At 38.1% G+C, this 19,446-nt stretch overlaps 1 protein-coding gene and 1 long non-coding RNA gene across 2 annotated transcripts; both read left to right on the forward strand.

Moving 5' to 3' along the window:
• The first annotated feature begins 4,408 nt into the window (after positions 1 to 4,408).
• On the forward strand, positions 4,409 to 9,498 carry LOC130013589 (uncharacterized). Its single transcript, XM_056102341.1, has 4 exons — positions 4,409 to 4,427; positions 5,293 to 5,406; positions 6,445 to 6,494; positions 9,469 to 9,498. Exons 1-4 carry the CDS (start codon positions 4,409 to 4,411, stop codon positions 9,496 to 9,498), a joined length of 213 nt encoding a protein of 70 aa, XP_055958316.1.
• Positions 9,499 to 13,219: 3,721 nt separating this feature from the next.
• On the forward strand, positions 13,220 to 18,308 carry LOC126827283 (uncharacterized). Its single transcript, XR_007682636.2, has 5 exons — positions 13,220 to 13,375; positions 14,787 to 14,910; positions 16,191 to 16,381; positions 17,178 to 17,238; positions 18,025 to 18,308. It is a non-coding gene; the product is annotated as an uncharacterized LOC126827283 (long non-coding RNA).
• The last annotated feature ends 1,138 nt before the right edge of the window (positions 18,309 to 19,446 follow it).

Genomic DNA, 19,446 nt, shown 5'->3' on the forward strand with positions numbered 1-19,446 from the left:
TCAGCCCCCTTGAGTGCCTGGGGTGTTTTCCTCCAGGATTTTTTTTTTTAAAATTAGGATTAATTTCAGTGCATCTAAGACAATTTAGGCAGCGATTTCATTGACGTTTAGAATTCGTTGACAATTTGAATATTTTAAACAGACTCTTTCTCTTATGATGTTTTCATTTACTTTATTTTAGTGAAATTATTTTAGGTGACACAAAACATTAAACTCCGATTAGCAATGAATGTCAGTAAAGACTTTTAAAAAGAAACTTCTAACAAGAACACTTAACACACCAGAGCACAAGGCCTCCTAAGGACCTATTGATTGGTAGAACCTCTACGTTATGTAATTTAGTTAATTTTAGGGCCTAACCGATCTCTGGGCCCCCGAAAATCTGTTGGTACCTACCAGTCCCGGGGCCCCCAATATCCCTTACTGCTCAGGGCCACAACCCACACCCCTCATCCCAGATACTGGTTGGCTCCGTCCGGGATAAAATATTAGTATGACCTAGAATTGTGTGGGCTCTGGACATTTGTCCCACTTTGCCCCCCCCCCCCGATCCGGTAGTGGTTACAACAGATGAAATAAATAAAATAAAATAAAATAGGTCAGCTTGTACAACAAAGTTAACAATGATAATTTCGAATTTAAAAATACTCAGCTGAATCTCATTCTTTGATGTAGATGATAAATGAAATGAAATGGGGTTTAACGTCCTACTTTTTTTGATCCGAACTGGGCTAATGAAGACGGGCATACGCCATACAGTGTGCTATGAGGGAAATTTTGCTCGGGCAGCGGCGCTACGACCTACTCTTATATCGAATTCCAACTGTCAAAGGATTTTTTACGTGCATGCCAATGTGTACTCGGGACCTCGATTTTTCGTCTCATCCGAATGACTAGACAGCTGTCCTTGGCAGGCCCCCCCGTCCTGCATCACTGACAGGGGGAACCACGCCGGAACATCTGGGTAAACTTTCTTGGCCAATGCAGGGATCGAACACCCGACCTCCAGGCTAGCGAGCTAGCGTCTTACCCACTTAGCCACCGTGACCCTCTTGATGTAGATGACCCCATTTCCATAAGTATACATGTATGTTTTTTGTTTCGTAAAAAAATTAATTAATGCTTATACTCCCGTACATTGAGAGAATATTCTTCACCAAGTATTACACATACTGTATTAACTTTGATAACGTTGAGAGAATACGTCACTTAAACATGCAATATTAAGCAAGAGCTAAATCCGCCTATTGCAGGTCCTTCTTTAGGCCTGAAATGTTATCTAAATTATTAATTAGACATAAATTGACTTATCCAGGCCATAATCAACACTCGATGGCATCGCATTTCTCCGATATTAAATAGATTCGAACAGTTCAGCCATATTTTGCTTTAAACTAAAAATGGAGGAGCGAGACTTAGCTTCGAACTACGGTGGTTGAAATTATTGCACACGTCTTGTCAATCCTATTAAGGCTAATATCTTCGCTCACAATAGAGTAATTTGAATGAAATTTTCAACATATTCATTTCACATTACCTATTTTCGAACTGTTATAGCGAAAATGGCAAGCTCTTTATCCAAACCTTACATAGTGTATTTTTAAATGGGAGTCAGTTTGGTCACTAGTGAGTTCTGTAGCTCGTACAGGTATCTCGATGAACAAACCTCTCCGCAAAGTCCTGGAAGAGAGAGAGAAATGGGGTTTAACGTCCACTCGACACAAACTAGGTCATTTCGGGACTAACATATGGTTTTAATTTTATTTCAATAATTCGCTTGCGCGTAGGGGTCTTTAGCAGTGGGAGGAAACCGGAGGACCCGGAGAAAACCCACGAGGTTGGACAGGCGACCCTACTCCTTGTCACGTACAACCGGAGTCCTGGAAGAAATGTCTGTATATTGTTGAATGTAGTGCCAAACAATAACTTTTTGGACCGTTTTAACTTCGTGTAGACCCCGAGGCTTTTCGTGCCATTTTAATTGTTATTCCAGAAAGACCAAACTCGATTTTATGAACCTTCTGTAATTGTGTAATGGATGGCTGCTGGAACTGAACAATTGCTGACGGAATCATTAATCTTTTGGAGGTAATCATGAAAAAAACCGCCAAAAATTGATTTTGCGGAGTGGTCTTTAAAACCGATGGCCGCGAGGGTATGCTCCTTGGTAGTATTGGGTGCAAATATAAATGATTTAATTCTACAGGTTATTTGTGGTCAATATCCAATCTATGATCATCTACTATTTCATTTTACACCATGCCCGATATTTATAGAGGTCCCATGTACACATGGACGTGCACGTAAAAGAACCCTTGGCAGTAGCGCCGCTGTTCGGGCAAAATTTCCCTCTTTGCACACTGTCTTCACTAGCCCATTTAATTTCAATTTTTATAGATTTTTGCGGTAACTACAGTAAATAGCTACAGCCTACAAGAATTATCCACCTGTAACCTTGTCGGTTACTTTCCTGGATTAAAGTGTCAGAGTCTCTAGCCTCTCTTGCGAGGGACTAGATATGGATGTCTCTCAAACCCTCTAGCGCGCCCGTTGTGAAAACGGTATAAAATCATTGGTTCTTCTGGCTAGATTGTTTGTCTAGTGGCTAAGACTACCTTCTTTATTTCTTTCGTTGGTTCGTTTCTGGCTCCACGGAATAATTTCACAAAGTCCAAGTTAGTTTTAATAATTTTATAATTCCTTCAGACACATACAGTTATACAAGGTTTTGGCACTGTTCACACTTCTGACAGAGTACTAGAATAAGTTTGCACTAAAACTACGTACGTTTACAGCAGTAAAATTCACATCCGATAACATCAAAGGCTAATATCTTCGCTCGCAATAGAGTAATTTGAATGAAATTTTCAATTATTCATTTAACATTATCTAATTTTGAGCTATTATAGCAAGGATGGTCAGCTTTTTATCTAAATCTTACATAATGTATCTTTAACTAAGAAGTATCGTACTAGTTAGATTACGTTAATAAACTAACCTGCGTACGAGGTAGAACCGTGTCGGTCAAAACTTTAGAGCCGTATCTTGACCTGCTGTACGTACCTGATATCTATCCAATTGTAGACCAAAATCTAAGAATATAATTGAGAATTATTTAAGAGCTTATATACCTTATCGTCAATTTTGTGACGAATGACCTGTAAGATCCTAACAACTCGCTTACAAGTCTGGATGTCTTTTTAGAAGAATTATAGGTTGTTATTCACCCAATATAATGATACAATGTATGTAATATGAGCAAGGTACACCGTTATAGCATTAAGCTAATAGACTCTACCAAATGCACGATCCCGTTAATACATGAAATACATTCAAGTTTCCTACGTCATAACGTATTTAATAAACAAAACAAACAAATGAAATAAAATGAAATGGGGTTTAACGTCCTACTGTTCTGCTCCGAACTGGGCTAATGAAGACGGGCATACACCATACAGTGTGCTATGAGGGAAATTTTGCCCGGACAGCGGCACTACGGCCTACTCTTATATCGAATTCCAACTGTCAAGGGATCTTTTACGTGCACGCCAATGTGTACACGGGACCTCGGTTTTTCATCCCATCCGAATGACTAGACAGCTGTCCTTGTCACTCCCTCCGTCCTGCATCACTGACAAGGGGGAACCACGCCGGAAAATCTGGATGAACTTTCTCGGCCAATGCATGGATCGAACACCAGACCTCCAGGCTAGCGAGCCCGCGTCTTACCCACTTAGCCACCGTGACCCCCCTATAAGATAATAAATACCTATATATTATTATAAAATATATATATAAATATACCATAGAAAAGAGAGAGAGAAATGGGGTTTAACGTCCACTCGACACAAACTAGGTCATTTCGGGACTAACATATGGTTTAATTTTATTTCAATAATTCGCTTGCAAGTAGGGGTCTTTAGCAGTGGGAGGACCCGGAGAAAACCCACGAGGTTGGACAGGCGACCCTACTCCTTGTCTATACCATAGAAAACAGCACAACAACAATACAATATTTGAAAAGAAAAAGGACCCCACCTTTACATCAATCAATCAAAACATGAACACGATTACACACTATTCCATTTTATATAGACATTAGTGTATAATTTATCTATTAAGTTCAAGGCCCCAATAATACAATAATGATAGCTAATCCGTCCCGAGCTGCTATAAGTCATTTTGTGACAGAAAATTTTCTGTATATAGCTGTATGGATACAAAGTTTTCTTTTGAGGTTCATGTCTGATTACATTGAATTATTTGACTTATTGAAATACCTGCAGTAAAATTAGATAACAGCTGAGGCACCATGATCATGTGACAACTTGCAGCAGAGAGTTAAGTTATCATTGAGAAGTAAGCGATTTATTATAGCTGAAAATACTAAAATTTCCTGGAATTGGGGATGGACATTCCCACAAGATGTAATAGAAATGAAAAAGTGTTTGAGAAAACTGCATAGAATTATAGACCATTTTTAGTTTATTCACTTGATTTAAGACTTCTGTGATCCACGACCTTGATTTTTCTGTGGTGTTCATCTTTTGTCTCCAGTTTTGGGCGTTTGTTTGTTTGTTAGGCCGTGTGCAACCTTCGTGTGGGCCTCTTATAAAAAAAGGTCTTTTTTAAAAAGAATCTTAACCCCGAACATGTTGACATTTTAATTTTTTATTCTTTTAAAACTGTTATTTTACGTTATTAACTGGAACACCAAACGCTAAACAAGTTGATTATTATTCCTATTCTGACAAAGAATTATATGGGACAAATTCGTTAGTTTTTTGGATTGTGAGTGCAGAGTTCTGTATTCTTACATTTTTTTAATATGCCATAGGCCATGCAGGAGATCTACACAACAAAACAGAGACAGAAACACAGCAAATGAACACATCATCGTCCTATACAGAATAGATAATGAATAGGGTGATAGACCCGAAGGGATGTGGTCGCCATATTCGCAACATTGTAAAAACACACATTATTATATGACGTTGTACACAATTTACGTATAGTTCATTTTTCACTACATTGTAAAACATTCTGTGACGTTTTTCACAATTTCAGGTTTCACAACATTGTAAGACATTATTATGTGACGTTGTACACGATTTCAGGTTTTCACAACATTGTAAGACATTATTATGTGACGTTGTACACAATTTGGTTTTCACAAAATGAACAAAAACTGTGGAGAGTGTGATCCGCATCTACTAAGTACAAAAGTAAGTGAGGCTTACTCTACAATCTGCTTATTTCATGTGTTCTTTCAAGCATTGATCTGTTTGGTAGGGACTGTTGGTAACAGCTTGGTTCTTACTGTATCCTTGTCCAGCAAAACCAAACAAAAGAAGAACGCAGATTTGACAGCGATCATAGTCTTGGCTTTTGTTGATTTATTTGTCTGTATGTTTTTGGTGCCATATGAGATTCATAAAGCCAACAACTACTACACGCAACTTAGTACCATCACGTGTAAAACATTTGAATGGATCCAGTCCTCTTCTTTAGCTATGTCCTGTTTCGTCCTCTTGGTTGTCGCTGTTGAGCGGTGTAAGTGTATCTGCAGTGGCCAACCACAAGAGTTCGGCTACTCCAAAAAGTTACGATACATCCTTTTGGCAGTGGTTGTTATATCCGCGATAGTTACATGCCCGACGCTCATTTTTAAAGGAATTCAAATAAGGCCAGTGGATATGCATTTGTTGCATCGTCTGGGTATATATGGATATAATGAAAGCTCTTTTCTCGTGAACATTTCTACCGTTACAGCTTGTGAATATTTAGATGCTTATTACAACACATGGACGTTACAAGTGTACGGTATTGTTTTCATTGCTATATTTATCGCCCTTATTATTATAACCACAATATGTTATGGAAAAATTTACATGGTGCTAAATGGTAGACCAAATGTTTCACGAAGAAAAATTATGAAAGTGGCACCAATGAAATCAAGGAATCTACCACAGACGGCGGAAGATCGGGAAACTCTTGCGCAAACTCGAAGTGCAAGTACAAAGCAGACGCAAAGCCGGGAAAACAAGATGGTAGAAACTCTTGCGCAAACTCGAAGTGCAAGTACAAAACAGACGCAAAGGCGGGAAAACAAGATGGCGGAAACTCTTGCGCAAACTCAATGTGCAAGTACAAAAGAGACGCAAAGGCGGGAAAACAAGATGGCCGAAACTCTTGCGCAAACTCAAAGTACAAGTACAAAAGAGAGGCAAACGCGTCAACTGCATAGTGAATCTCCAATCGGCGATATCGAAGAGGTCGATTTGTTTTATTCCCCCGAGACAAAAACGGGTGAACCGAAAATATCCACAAGTCTTACAAAGAAGACACACGAAAATCGAGTAAACGGCACCAACCAAGTTACAAGCGACCTCTCATATCATTTCAAATCACCAAATCACAGGAGACAGATTTTTATTGCGAAAATTTTGTTTCTGATCACTGGGCTTTTCATCGTATCATGGTTGCCATTTTGGGTGATAAACATGTGCTATTTATACATTCCCGATTTAGACAGCCGTCTTAACAAAGTAGAGGTCGCTGTCATACATACTTTGTATCATTTATATTTTTTAAATAATGCTACCAATCCCCTATTATATGCTATATATAGTGCCCAATTTAGGCGACAATGCAAAAATATATTTCAATCTTTTTGGCTTCGTGTTAAAAGGGTGTTTAGTCCCACAAAATAAATTAGACTCGCAAAGGGAGAAAGATTCGAATGGTCATTGGATTGATTCCACGAACCCTTTCTGTTTACTATGAACTCGTAAACTCGGAGTAAAATGAATGATAATTTAAACTGTTCATTGTTATTTGTTGTCAACTCATAATAATTCAACTCGTAATTTAAACTGTTTACTAGTATCTGTTTTCAACTCACTAAATGTGTTAATTTAAACTGTTTTAACAGTAGTATCTGTTTCAACTCACTAACTGTGTTAATAAAAACTGTTTACTAGTATCTGTACGTGTTAATTTAAAATAGTTATTATTGACTGATAGCGAAATGTTATTTTTAAACTGTTAACTTTTAATTGTTGTCAACGTCTGTAGTAATAGTAAAGTGTTATTTTAAACTGTTAACTAATATCTGTTGTCAACTTCTGTAATAATAGTAAAATTGAATTTTAAACTGTTAACTAGTATTTAATATTAAAAGTAGCTTTGTCTCTAACTCAATATCATCTTACAAGTTGAAAACACGAATTATTTGTCAATTCAAATCAACATTGATGTTGTAATCTTACCGGGAAAAGGTAGGCTTCTGATATTCAATATTAAATTTTAAGACAAAATAAACGTTTTACCATTGGTACACGAATCGTGTACCATAATGCATTTCAGCTTCATTTGTAACAAGTGACCAGAACGAACGAGGCTAGACATATTCAACAACTCATGTCAAACGGTGACGCCATATCTTATCTTGAGAGTATGCGCAATAAACTGGAATAACCAGACGCTAGAAATTGCCATTCGGTTGAGACTCGTACCGTATCTCGCTGGACATAAATGATTTGAAATTAGAGTCAAATCGGAAACAATTGAATGTAAATCAGTTTATATACAATCAGATTACATTATTATATGCGCTACGATCCATTTGGTTCAATTCCTAGGTCCCAAATATTAGCGATTTAGCTCCTTAAACTCATACACGGGTAGTAAAATTTTAGTCGGAATGTATGCATCCGAGGAATAAACATTTCTAATAAACATTTGGGCACTGTGATGTCTCTGGCGTCTAGGACGATTAGGCGTGTTTTCGTTGGCAACTTGGAACTTTGAGGGAAGATTAGGAGCGAATTTAGATTAACGTCAGTCTGATTAAAACACACACCCTATTTCGTTTCGTTTTTTTATAGTTCAAAATTTCGTTTTACTTGACTTCACAACACTAGGATCTGGAAGAGTTCGGGCGTTCTAGTTGATATGAGAAATTAGCCAATGAAACGGTCTGTTACGACGGCAAGTTCTTGGCGTGCTCTGTACGGAACTATGGGCAAACCCCTAGAAACGTCAACGCTGATTGATTAATCAATGTCTGACGTCATAGGGTTAAAAGTCGCCCATATGACCCCTGACGCGACCTCCCACTATAATTGGTCAGATCTTCCTGTAGTGTAGGCGATCGAAAATATAAAAAAAAACGAAACGAAATATAGAACTGTGTTAAAATATCAATATTTAGATATTGTTCCCAGTATTATATAATTGTATTGTGCATCACTGTATGTAGGCCTATTATTAATGTAGTGCATCACATCAGGGGAGTTAACTCTGTTTTTATTAAAATGTTTGAACTGTCATGGCTTCTTTCTTAAACAAACTGTATTTTAATCAGATTGGATTGACGTGTATGTAGTAAACAATGGCTTTAAGCACATGTGACTTTATATGGTCATTGTGCTCTTTAATATGCATTTACTATTGTAATACATCGATCTTTTACGGCATTTAGGAGTCCGAAAGATTCCATTTAGAAGATGAACCCAAATCAACTAAATATCAAATTAATCAAATGTAGATGATAATATTGATGGACAACTATGTTGTGTATTTACTAATCAGAGAATAGCAAATTGAGATTATATTATAATTATATACCTGACTGTCATGTTGGTGGGGTCAACAGAGAAATGCAATTAAAACGACTATCACACTAACGTATAATCGATGTGAAATAAAATGTTGTTTAACGTGTGGCAAAATAAGATCAAATAAAATGGGGTTAAACGTGTGGCAAAGCAAGTTAAAATGAGAGAGAGAGAGAGAGAGAGAGAGAGAGAGAGAGAGGGTTTAACGTCCACTCGACACAAACTAGGTAATTTCGGGACTAACACATGGTTCAATTTTATTTCAATAATTCGCTTACGCGTAGGGGTCTTTAGCTGTTGGAGGAAACCGGAGGACCAGGAGAAAACCCACGAGGTTGGACAGGCGACCCTACTCCTTGTCCCGTACAACCGGAGAAGCGAACCCCCAACAAGTTGACTCAATGACAGGCCGCATGATACAGCGCGCGCGTGCTAACCATTCGGCTAGAATGAAATGGGGTTTAACGCGTGGCAAAGCAAGATCAAATGAAAAGGGGTTTAACCTCCTTCTGTTCCGCTCCGACTGGCCTCACGAAGACAGGCATACGCCCTACAGTGTGTTATGAGCGAAATTTTACCCGGCCTGCGGCGCTATGGCCTTCTCTTATGTCGAATTTCAACTGCCAAGGGTTGTTTTATGTGCACACCAATGTGCACATGGGACTTGGTTGTAGGGTCAGTAGAATTGATTGCTACATGTATTTTTATATTAAATTGTCAGAGTATCTAAATGACAAAAATTATTGTCAATTTCAAGAATAATTGAGGCGACTTGTTTTGATACATTTCGATCAGCTTTTGTCATTGATATGCTTTGATATAGTTTGGTTGTGGTGTCTTAATTTAGACACAAATGGCGGTCGATGATGATGATTGATATATTATAGCAATGGTTATTATTTACAGTGATTTAGTTAGTGTGTGTGTGGAGAGAGAGAGAGAGAGAGAGAGAGAGAGAGAGAGAGAGAGAGAGAGAGAGAGAGAGAGAGAGTTTAACGTCCACTCGACACAATGTAGGTCATTTCAGGACAATTCAATAATTCTCTAGCGTGTAGGGATCTTTAGCAGTGGGAAGAAACCATAGAAACCCGCAGAAAAACCCCAAGGTTGGGCACTCGACCCTATTCCTTGCCACGCCCAAGCGGGGATTCGAAACCAAGCCACGACTTGTCTCAATCATAAACTTTGAGACCCTAAACCACTAGCCCCCCCCCCCCCTCCCCGCAATTCACAAACATTTAAAACATCTATAGTTTAGTTAGAAATTATTCAAATTTAGCCAGAAAGTCATGGTGTTAGGATATGAAATAAGAAATGTTAGACGGTCGAAAGGTCAAACGCTGACATGGAGTCAAGTGGCGTGGTTGCAATCACCTGCTTGTACGTGACAATGAATCTGTCTGCCCAACCTCGTGGGTATACTCTGGGTCGTCCAGTTTCCTCCCACTGCTAAAGAACCATAAGTGCATGCGAATTATTGAAATATTGAAATAAATGTCTTAGTTTGTGTCGAATGGACGTTAAACAATTAGTGGTTCAAATCCATATTGGGACTCGACAATAGTTAACTCCCCTTAATTGATTCCAACTGTATTTCACTTTCCAGTTGACGAGTGTTAATTCTGATCTCTTTTTCCACCCCCACCTTGTCCTGCATATCTGTACTGATCTATTCACGGCAAGAACAACTTCAAGAACAATTTCGCTTCCAAATTTGGGGTACAATGAAATAAAACCGTGTTTAACGTCCGACTTTTCTGCACCGACTGGATGTGCTATTTGGAAAATTTTACCCGGCGGTGGCACTACGACCTACTCTCATACCCAATTCCAATTGCCAAGGGTTCTTTTAGGCGCACGCCAATGTGTATAAGAGACCTCGGGTTTACGTCCCATCCGAACGACAAGACAGCTGTCCCTGTCTGGCCCCACCTCCTGCACCAATGACAAGGAGAAACCACACCGGGAAATCCCACGGAATTTTCTCGGCCAACATCCGAGACCTTCAGGCTAACGAGCCCCTGTCTTACTCAATGAGCCACCAAGGACCGCAAATGTTTGAGTGAGGAAATCAATAATGAGTTAAACTCCATCTGTGATAAACCGTAGCTGTAAAATGTCGCGATAAAATTGATTGCCAAAAATAAAGGGCGATAATGATTCAAGTCTGGAATAAGAAGCTTGTGTCGAATGAACACATGGCAAGCCTACAATCAACTCTTTAGATCATCGGATGGCACAGATGTAAACGGATTGAAATACGATCACCATTTAACGATTTAATTTAAAAATGGAGAAGCGAGACTGAGTCTCGATTAACAAGTAACGTTGCTACGATAATGAGCGATAATAATCTAACGAACGGGAGAGAGAGAGAGAGAGAGAGAGAGAGGGGTTTAACGTCCACTCGACACAAACTAGGTCATTTCGGGACTAACACATGGTTCAACTTAATTCGCTTGCGCGTAGGGGTCTTTAGTAGTGGGAGGATACCAGAGGACCCGGAGAAAACCCACGAGGCTGGACAGGCGACCCTACTCCTTGTCACGTACAACCAGGAAATCGAAACCACGCCAGTTGACTCAATGACAGACCTTATGATACAGCGAACACGTGCTAACCATTTGGCTATCCAACGCCCTATTGTGACCTAACCTATTACTTATAAGACAGTCACCTTTCGTCACTGACTCTTGGAGTAGTAGTTCATGTCGACCAATTGTTTGCTGGACTTAAATGTGTCGATAAACTTGAACTGTAAGGTTTAATATTTGCAGTTATTTTGTAACGGAAAATCCAACAAAGACAAGATACGACACTCATACAATAAGAATAGAATAGGGCAAACCCAAAAGCTTAAAATAAACCAGAAAAACACCTTTCTAATCTTAGACGTTATGCACAGAAATCCTGTAAAAACTCTACGTACAGGTCAGAGTTTTCGAAATATTTTTCAAATTTACTGTGATTTTTTCGGGTAGTCCTACGAAGGAGCTCTATCGAAACCTTATAAATGTTCTGCAGGTCAGAGGTCCTCTTTCTGGCTAGTCCCGGGAAGAAATCCGGACAAAGCAGTACACTGGAACCCCTACCTACAGAACCACTCACAGCAATAAAAATGTAAATGGTCGATAAAATTAAACATATTTTTGTTATATTGCAATCTGATTAAAACACAGAACCTATTTCGTTTCGTTTTTTGTAGTTCAAAATTTCGTTTTACTTGTCTTATTGATGTGAGGAATTAGCCAATGAAACGGTCTGTTACGGCGACTTCTTGGCGTTCTCTGCGTGGAACTGAGAGTATATCCCTGGAAACGTCAACGCTAATTGATTAATCAATGTCTGACGTCATAGGGTCAAAAGCCACTAGTTTGACGCCTGACGTGAACTCCCACTATAACTTGTCAGATCTTCATGTAGTATTAAAAAAAAACGAAACGAAATATAGATCTGTATATTAATCAGTTTGATTATATTGGTACTTCAAACAAAATCGGTGTTTATAAGCCTTAAAGCGAGAATTTCAAATTTTCTAAGAAAGTCAAAACATAATTATTTCTATGTCTTTTGCTCAATAGGTTATCAACTCACTATTATACGACCATGGGCATTATTTCCCACCCTTAAAAATCTATGACACAGGAAATAACAACACAATTACCTCCCCTGTTTTGCTATTGACAACACGGGGCAGCCATTTTCCAACGTTGGAATTTGAAGTTAAAAATGATATTTTTGCCAATTTCTCAGCTGGCAATAGCGAATTATAGGATTAATAGGATTATTTTTTAACAAGGTAGGACTGTTTATGGATACCATCTATTTTAAGGCTTTATTTCAATACATTTTAAAAATATAACTTGAAAATTTGAAATTTCCGCTTGAAGATAACATAATTAACACAAACATTTGAAAAAACAACATAATAGATTAGCGTGGGAAACCTGTATTCGTTCATGGAAAAATGTTGGTTCAAGTGTGAACATAATGCTGGTTTTGAATGATGACGCAGTTAAGATAATTTTTTTTTACACATTTGGTTTGTCATATTGAACAGTGCAAACCTAATTTTTAAAAGTCATTAAGTGGGTCACCTATGATTGCATATGTTACTCTGCTTGTTTCCAGAAAATTCTGAATAAATGATGACGCAGTTACGATTATCAAATTTGACAAGTTTGGTTTGTCATATTGAATATGGAAAACCCAAATCATTAAGCGGGTCACCTATGCTTGCATAAGTTATTCAACTTGTTTCCAGAAAATTCTGAATAAATGATGACGCAGTTAAGATAGTCAAATTTGACCCATTTGGTTTGTCATACAGAATAGTGAAAACCCAAATCTATGGAAGCCTATTGCGGCCATTTCATAGTCTCGGCTTCTCGCCGCGAGGGTTTTCAAAGGCGAGAACGCGGAGGAGCGAGAAGTCGAAGGAAGATGGAGCGAGAAGTCGGGCTAAAAATAATCTCGTGTCCTCGGGGCGAGATCCTCGCATTCTCGATCTGTTTTCTCGCGTTCTCGCTCACTCGCCCTCGATTTCTCGCGGCTTGAAGTGGAGATTATGAAATGGCCGTAATAGGCTTCCATACAAATCACCATTATTGCATGAATTTCATTTGTTTCCAGGAAAATCTATTTTTAGTGTGGGCGACACTATATAAGACGATTGCGCGACGGCGACAACTCAGTATGACTGTGGTATCACTTTAGTGGAAGTAGACGTTCAGGAACCAACTCTATCAACAGCGGTATGTATATACCTATATCATTCATATAGGATAGGTTAATACTGTTCTCCCTACATGTTTTAACATACCTGTATCATTCATATAGGATGGATTAATACTTATAGGAGAGGTTAATACTGTTTTATCACCCAATAATACATTCTACAGTAGATATCGCTTGTGTGATATATTTCATAATCTACTGCGATATCAACACTCGTTGATAAAGTAAAAAAAACCTCGGCTTTATCAACGAGTGTTGATATTTTTTGATACCATAAAAGACGAGTATAGGAGATTCTCTATCTACCTACACGTTAAAACATACCTGCAGTATTCGCGTCGTACGTCGCCTTTTCCAACGTTAAGCTTTAGAGAAAAAAGGCGACGTAGACTTTTTAACACCCCCTTGAAAAAGTGACGCGTCGCCCCTCGTGTCGCTTTTTCTGAACGAATATTGTTTATAGTTTTGGTGATGAAATGCACATGTACACCAGCAGAAATCATTTGCAGTTTATTTGCCGTTGCATTGGACAGTAATCTATATTGGACACAAGGGACTGCCAGAAATATCCTTTATATAACAAGACATTTCTATAATATCTAGTTTATGTGCTATATTATTATTTTAAAGTTCTATTCTAAACTTAAAATCGCAAACTCTAGTGTGAATGAGTGACCTCGTGCACTTTGTAGATCATACACTATAGCTAAACAAACAATGGCTGGGTACTGATAACGATGTGGGTATGGTTTACAGTTGTTTTATTGGTTCTCAAGTGTAGCATGAATATTCCTTTACATACAAAATTAATACGAGAATATAATTTTATTTTAATTTTTTTTTGATATCCTACGACGAATTATAAGCATCCTTGAAGAAATCAGATTAAGATCGATGTTGAAAGAATCTAAGGTTGCGTTCACTTCTGCACTAGTTAACCTAGACACTCAATCCATAATCATTGAATGGTGTAGTGTCCTTTATAAAGGGCGATGTCGCTTTTTTTTCTCCATTGCTTAACATTAAAAAAAAAGGCGACGCGCGACGCAGGAAGTGACCGAAGCAGAACACCAAATATTTTGATAAGCCACATTATGCATATACCTGTACCATTCACTGTTCCTGTAAAGTCAGTGTGCTAGACTGTCTCTGTTCTAGCCTTCTCCTCTTCCTCGATACTTGCAGAAGTTGTTCTAATTGTTTCCAAAAAAATCTATTTTTAGTGGGCGAATCTTTTTAAAAAGATTTTCATCGTTCTACGACCCTTTGTGCCCTTTTCCGAAGACACTGTGATCGTGATAGACGTTACAGTTCTTAACAGATGTTTTTGGTGAGAAGCATCGGGTTTACAGAAGACAGTTATTATTTGGCTCTGGGTTTTACATATTTTCATGCCTAATTGAATCTAGTATTTCTATTTCATTCCAGGAAAATGTTGAAACTGGTTAAAAGGCCAAAAAGTACAGTACACACAGCCAAATCAGGCTGTCGTGGAACTATCAAGAAGTATAAAACTAAAAAAACTAAGACAACGGGTCGTGTTGCTAAGCGGGTAAGTTATAATAATATATCATCTGATAGGACTGTCACGACAAGAACGTTTTATACATTACTGTATCACCTATCAGAAAGAAAGAAAGAAAGAAATATGGTTTTATGGCACGTCAGCTCCAACCGGGCTATATCGCGCCAAACATATGGTGAATCTAACGAGACAAATTAAAACGATATCACATAAATGAATTTATATATGTAAATAACAACAAATATCACAGAAAATATATTAATTAAAAAAATATATAACAAATCTTTTACATATATAAATATTTAAAAAGATATACATGATTAAATATATTCAATTTAAATTGAGAATAAAAGTTTGTCTCTTTTAAAAATGTTAGCACTTTATCATATAGCTCCGGTTGAGCAAATAGCTGACGTAATGACTGGCAACGGTAGTATTTAGATCTAATATACTTGAGATGTTTGCACTCAATCATGATGTGTTTTACTGTCAAAGGAACATGACAGTGAACACATTCCGGTTGAGGCTCTCGCTTCAAAATGAAAATATTGAGTTAAAAAGGTATGACCAATGCGACACAAAACAACTTCATCCCTCCTGTTGGTTCAATAAGAGTTGGGCCAATCTGCTAGGAGAGGCTTAATGTGATGAAGTTTATTTGTTCCTGCAAGATCCCAAGATCGTTGCCAGCGGTCATAAATAAAAAATTATTTATACATGATTTAAAATCTTTTTATGGTATTAAAAAGGGTGATTGGGGAAGATCTAAAGCAATCGTCTATCAGAGTTGTCCTTGAGATTTGCGAAGATGCATTATGTAAGAGCTAGGTCTGCCAATTTATATATAGAGATCTTGAATTAGGATTCAAATGTTTTATGAATTATTAATCAATCATTTATTCACATCACAAGCCTATAATCAACGCTCTAGATCACCGTTTGGTTGTGATTTTGAACGGATTGAATCTCGATCACCATTTGATAATTTAATTTAAAAATGGATAATCGAGACATTGTAACAACGGTAGCAATGACAATCTGGATAATCGAGACATTGTAACAACGGTAGCAATGACAATCTGGATAATCGAGACATTGTAACAACGGTAGCAATGACAATCTGGACTACGCTATTTTTTAAATGTTCATAACTTCGCACAGTATGAAATAATTTGATTGAAATTTTAATCCTATTCATTTTTCATTATCTATTTTTAAACTAAAATAGCAAGAATTATCAGCTCTTTATCTTAATTTTACACAATGCATCCTGAATAAATTAAATTAATCCCTTCTTTTTCCTTCAGCCCAGAAAAATTCCAAAGAAAGTTGCCAGCCAAATCAGGCTATCAAACACAACAAGAGGAGCTGTACAGCGAAATCATACAAAGAACACTGCTGGTATTACCAGACGAATGACTGTCAGTCGAAAGGGTGTCACATTAAGTCTAACAAGGCGTGTAACCAGAAGGTTGACGATTCCTGCTGGATGCAACAGGTATTTTATGAGTTTGTAATGATTAATGCGTTTAATGCAAAATACACAGAAAAAATAAATATTAAACAGTCAATATGGAAATTTACTTTTGTAATGAATAATGAATTTCGCGCAAAATAAATAACAAAGAAAAATTAAACAATATAAATATAAATCTATCATTGATAAATATATGCTAGTTATTTTTGATTCCTATATACTGCGCATGACACACGTCTCTGGAATCTACTACTAGGCTTCTCTCGTATTTGTTAAGCAATAATAAAATAAAAAATTTGACTGGACATTATATACATGTAGAAAACTCCAAACGCTTAGTTGATGATGTCACTAATGACCTTAAAGGAAATTCAACTAAATTTTATGAAAGTTATCAACCGATCTGTATAACTATTATATTAATAATGACTATTGAATTTCTGCAATTTCTGTTAATAACTTCTACCGTTAAGGCCCTCCTTTCACCCTGTGAACGCTCTAACGACAAACGTTATCATACCATCTGTAAGAGATTGATATCAGTGCCTTGTCACGGCCCCTGTTACCTTCAACAGAATAAATGTGCGACAACCCATGTCGACTCTGGGATGATTGGCTGCCGTGGGCGTATGTTTCTTTACCTGGCAACCTATCGGACAGAAATAAGTCGTTTCTTTTGTCGTTAGATTATGTGTAGTCTGCGAATCGCCCAGAGGAGTTTTGACATTCTTCACATTTCAGTACAACCACTAGAAATATTTTAACTCCTTTCTTTATTATTTTAATCCCTAAATTAATCCAATCTTTTTTTTTTCAGACCAACACATAAAGTTATGAAGAAAACTAAAACTAAGCCAATTGCCGGTGTTACCAAACGAGTAAGTTATTATATAGTATCTGATAGAACAGTCGCTAGGAGAAGTTATTATTCATTATTATATTTGCTTCTTTGGGGTGTTGCATGGCCGAATGGTTAGCACGTGTGTGCTGTATCATAAGGCCTGTCATTGAGTAAACTGGCGTAATTTCGAATCCCCGGTTGTATGTGACAAGGAAAAGAGTCGCCTGTCCAATCTCGTGGGTTTTCTCCGGGATCTCTGGTTTCCTCCCACAACTAAAGACCTCCACACGCAAGCGAATTATTGAAATAAAAAAAATAAACCATAAGTTAGTCCCGAAATTACCTAGTTTGTGTCGAGTGGACGTTAAACCCCATCTCTCTCTCTCTCTCACTTTGCTTCTTTTATATCTTGATCCTTGGATTACTGTTCCGCATCACCAATCAGAGTTGCCTCCCATTAACAAATTTCGTCAAGATGCATTATGTAAGAGCGAAATCTGCTTATTGCAGATCTTGCTTTTGGCCCCAAGTTATATAAATTATTTGAAATTTATTAGCATTATAATAATCAACTCTCTAGATCATCGGTTGTTTGTGATTTTGAACGGATTGAAACACGATCGCCATTTAAAAATTAAACTTAAAAATGGATAATCGAGACTTTGTTAATCATCGTAACAACGGTAGCGCATTGACAATCGAGACCATTCTATTCTTCAAACGTTCGTAACTTCGCTCAGTATAAAATAATTTTTTTTATTATCTCTTTTTATACAACTTTAATATCTTAAGCCTTAAATTAATTCCTTCCTTTTTCTTTCAGTCCAGAAAAATTCCAAAGAAACTTACCAGACAAATCAGGCTATCAAACACGACAAGAGGAGCTGTACAGCGAAATCATACAAAGAACACAGCTGGTATTACCAGACGAATGACTGTCAGTCGAAAGGGTGTCACATTAAGTCAAACGAGGCGTGTAACTAGAAGGGTGACGATTCCTGCTGGATGCAGGATGTATTTTATACATTAAACTAAATAAATGAATATTTCTTTTGTAATGATTAATTCGTTTAACGCAAAATAGATAAAGACAAATTAAACAATGAATTTATGAATATAAATCTATCATTGATAAATAGATACTATTAATTCTGGATTCCTATGTACTGACTGTATATGGGGCGGTGAGTAGGTGACCGAATGGATAGCGTGCGCGCGCTGCATCATTAGGTCTGTCATTGAGTCAATTGGCGTGGTTTCGATTCCCGGGTTGTACGTGACAAGGAGTAGAACCTAACAGAAGAAACATTTCCAGTTACATGTGACGCCTAAACGCACCAATAGCTACCGCATGGAATGCAGGTGATGCTTGGGATCATCATGGGGGTCCAACCCAAGATTTGCACGACTCTGACTTTGAATGTTACAGTCATTGTGGCATTGAATTCCAGGGTGGAAACATCAGTTTAATTGTTTTAGTGACCAGAAAACAAATTTTGATATGCGTCGGCTTACCCAAAATGAAAGGTTACGTGCCCTTGGCATGCTACAGATCGGCACAACACAGGCGGTTGTGGCGCGGACGATGAATGTTTCTCAGTCTGTCATAAGCAGGCTATGGTCCAGATACCGTGATACACAATCTGTACAGGACAGACCACGCTCAGGTCGACCAAGGGCGACAACTCAAGCCCAGGATCGATTTATCCGTACCTTGGCCTTGAGAAATCGTGTCATCACAGCAAATCAGATCAGCGCTCGTCTTTAAACAGACACTGGTGTGAGAGTGAGTGGCCAGACGATTCGGATTCGACTGCATAGGGGTCACCTTCGCGCCCGACGTCCTCGCGTGATCCCTTGTTTGAGAGATCATCACATTCAGGCAAGACGTCGTTGGTGTAGGGATCGTCAACACTGGGATAATCGACGCTGGAGCAATGTGATGTTTTCAGATGAGTCAAGGTTCACTGTTGATTTTTTGGACAGACGTAGGAAGGTGTGGCGTCGTCGAAACGAGCGCTTCCAAGACGTTAACGTCATCAGACATGATCGATTTGGGGGTGGTTCTGTTATGGTGTGGGGAGGCATCACTGTTGCTGGAAGAACGGCTTTACATGTTGTTGCAGGGCGTGTTACAGGCCAGTACTACCGGGAAAACATCTTGGCAGTCCATGTTGTGCCGTTCGCACGACGTCATGGCCGCCGTTTCATCTTCCAGGATGACAACGCAAGATGTCACAGGGCC

This window comes from Patella vulgata, chromosome 7 (genome assembly GCF_932274485.2).
Source record: "Patella vulgata chromosome 7, xgPatVulg1.2, whole genome shotgun sequence".
NCBI classification, from domain to species: domain Eukaryota; kingdom Metazoa; phylum Mollusca; class Gastropoda; family Patellidae; genus Patella; species Patella vulgata.

Bases quoted from the DNA above. Each gene is read 5' to 3' on its own strand.
- LOC130013589 (XM_056102341.1), top strand. The intron at 5,407-6,444 runs GTATGTTTTTGG...TTATTGCGAAAA, and splicing joins TTTTGTTGATTTATTTGTCT to TTTTGTTTCTGATCACTGGG. The intron at 6,495-9,468 runs GTGATAAACATG...GTCTTAATTTAG, and splicing joins TATCATGGTTGCCATTTTGG to ACACAAATGGCGGTCGATGA.